Source organism: Numida meleagris, unplaced genomic scaffold, assembly GCF_002078875.1.
Source record: "Numida meleagris isolate 19003 breed g44 Domestic line unplaced genomic scaffold, NumMel1.0 unplaced_Scaffold1546, whole genome shotgun sequence".
Lineage (NCBI taxonomy): Eukaryota > Metazoa > Chordata > Aves > Galliformes > Numididae > Numida > Numida meleagris.
In genome coordinates this window covers 1-2,048 of record NW_018363334.1, presented here as the reverse complement: position 1 = coordinate 2,048, position 2,048 = coordinate 1, and the positions used below count along the sequence as shown (strand labels likewise).

General features: G+C 68.8%; 1 protein-coding gene across 1 annotated transcript; it reads left to right on the top strand.

The window, feature by feature from the left end:
* Positions 1-6: 6 nt before the first annotated feature.
* ZBTB9 (zinc finger and BTB domain containing 9) lies at positions 7-1,988 on the top strand (the record flags this gene model as incomplete). Its single annotated transcript, XM_021382007.1, is given in 1 exon segment — positions 7-1,988. A coding segment is annotated over 1 exon segment (1,115 nt), but the record flags the coding sequence as incomplete, so codon positions are not given.
* Between the last annotated feature and the right edge of the window lie 60 nt (positions 1,989-2,048).

Here is a 2,048-nt window from a genome sequence, read left to right as displayed (position 1 = left end):
CACCAGTCACCCCATGGGACAGCAGGGCACTCTGTAGGGGAACAGGGCACCCCATGGGGCAGCAAGTCAATCTAGGGGGCACCAGGTCATCCCATGGGGCAGCAGCACATGCTGTGGGGCAATTAGGGTGCTCTGTAGGAAGACAGGGCACCCCATGGGGCAGCAGGTCAACCCAGGGGGCAGCAAGTCAATCTAGGGGGCAGTAAGGCACCCCATGGAGCAGTAGGTCACCCCATGGGGCAACAGGGCTCTGCGTAGGGCCACCAGTCACCCTGATGCCCAGTGCATCAGGGCACTCTGTAGGGGAAGAGGGCACCCCATGGGGCAGCGGGGCACCCCATGGGGCAGTAGGGCACCCCATAGGGCAGCAAATCAATCTAGGGGGCATTAAGGCACCCCATGGGGCAGCAGGGCTCTGCATAGGGCCACCAGTCACCCCATGGGGCAGCAGGGCACTCTGTAGGGGAACAGGGCACCCCATGGGGCAGCAAGTCAACCTAGGGGGCAGTAGGGCACCCCATGGGGCAGTGGGGTACCCCATGGGGCAATAGGGCTCTGCGTAGGGCCACCAGTCACCCTGATGCCCAGTGCATCAGGGCACTCTGTAGGGGAAGAGGGCACCCCATGGGGCAGCAGGGCACCCCATGGAGAAGTAGGTCACCCCATGGGGCAGTAGGGCACCCCATGGGGCAGCAGGGCTCTGCGTAGGGCCACCAGTCACCCCCTGGTTTATTAGGCCACCCCACGGGGCACCAAGCCAACCCACGGCGCCTCAGCTCACCCCGCCATTTATTAGGGCACCCCGGGGTGCCCCGGGTCCCTTCTCCCCCCCCCCACCTGGTTGGTGACGGGCGCTTTCCCCGGGGGCAGGCGATGGCGTCGGAGGGCGGGCGCGTGCAGATCTCGTTCCCGCAGCACGCGGCCGCGCTGCTGGATTCGCTGAACCGCCTGCGGCTGGAGGGCAAGTTCTGCGACGTGGCGGTGCACGTGGGAGGCCGCGTCTTCCCGGCTCACAAGAGCGTGCTGGCGGCCGCTTCGCCTTTCTTCCACGACAAGCTGCTGCTCCAGGACGGCGGGCGTTTGCTTCTCCCCCCGGCCATCGACCCGGACGCTTTCGAGGGGCTCTTGCACCTCATTTACTCCGGGCGCTTGACGTTGCTGCTGGAAGCGCTGCCGGGGCATTTGTTGGTGGCCAGCGGGTTGCAGATGTGGCACGTGGTGGATCAGTGCTCCGCCGTCCTCCGGGAGCTCGAAGCCGGGGGGGGTGGGCCGTGCCGCTGGGTATCGCCGGGCGGGGGGACGCGTGGCGGTGGCGGTGACGGGACGGCGGCGTCGGCCTCGGTGGGACGCGGCGGTGACGGTGACGGGGCGACGCCGTCCCCCCTGGGTGGCTGCGGCGGTGGCGGCGGTGACGCTTCGGCGTCGCCGTGGCGCGGCGCGGACGGAGCGTTCCCGAAGGGCGGCGGGGAGGAGGTGCTGAAGATCTGCGTGGAGGACGAGGAGGAGGAGGAGGAGGAGGAGGAGGAGGAAGATGAAGAGGAGGACGAGGAGCCGGGGGCGGCGCGGCGGCGCGGCGGGGAGCGGGCGCTGCAGCTGGTGCTGGACGAGGAGGAGGAGGAGGACGGAGGCGGCGCGGCGCCCGGTGACGGCCCCAAGGTGCTGTACGTCAAGCAGGAGAACGCCGAGCCCGCCGGCACCACGACGGCCACCAATTTGGCAGCAATGGATGGACATGGCGGCTTCGTCCCGGCCGAGCTGTCGTCCTACGCGGCACCGCAGGCGGCCTGGAAGCCGGTGGACCTGCACGGCAACGAGATCCTGGCGCAGGGGGCCCACGGGCGGGCGTTGCACGCGCCGGTGAAGCTTTGCGCGGCGCCGGACGGGAAGCGTTTCGGCTGCCTGTGCGGGAAGCGTTTCGCCGTCAAACCCAAGCGGGACCGGCACATCATGCTGACCTTCAGCCTGCGGCCCTTCGCCTGCTCCGCCTGCCACAAGCGTTTCAAGCTGAAGCACCACCTGACCGAGCACATGAAGACCCACGACGGGGC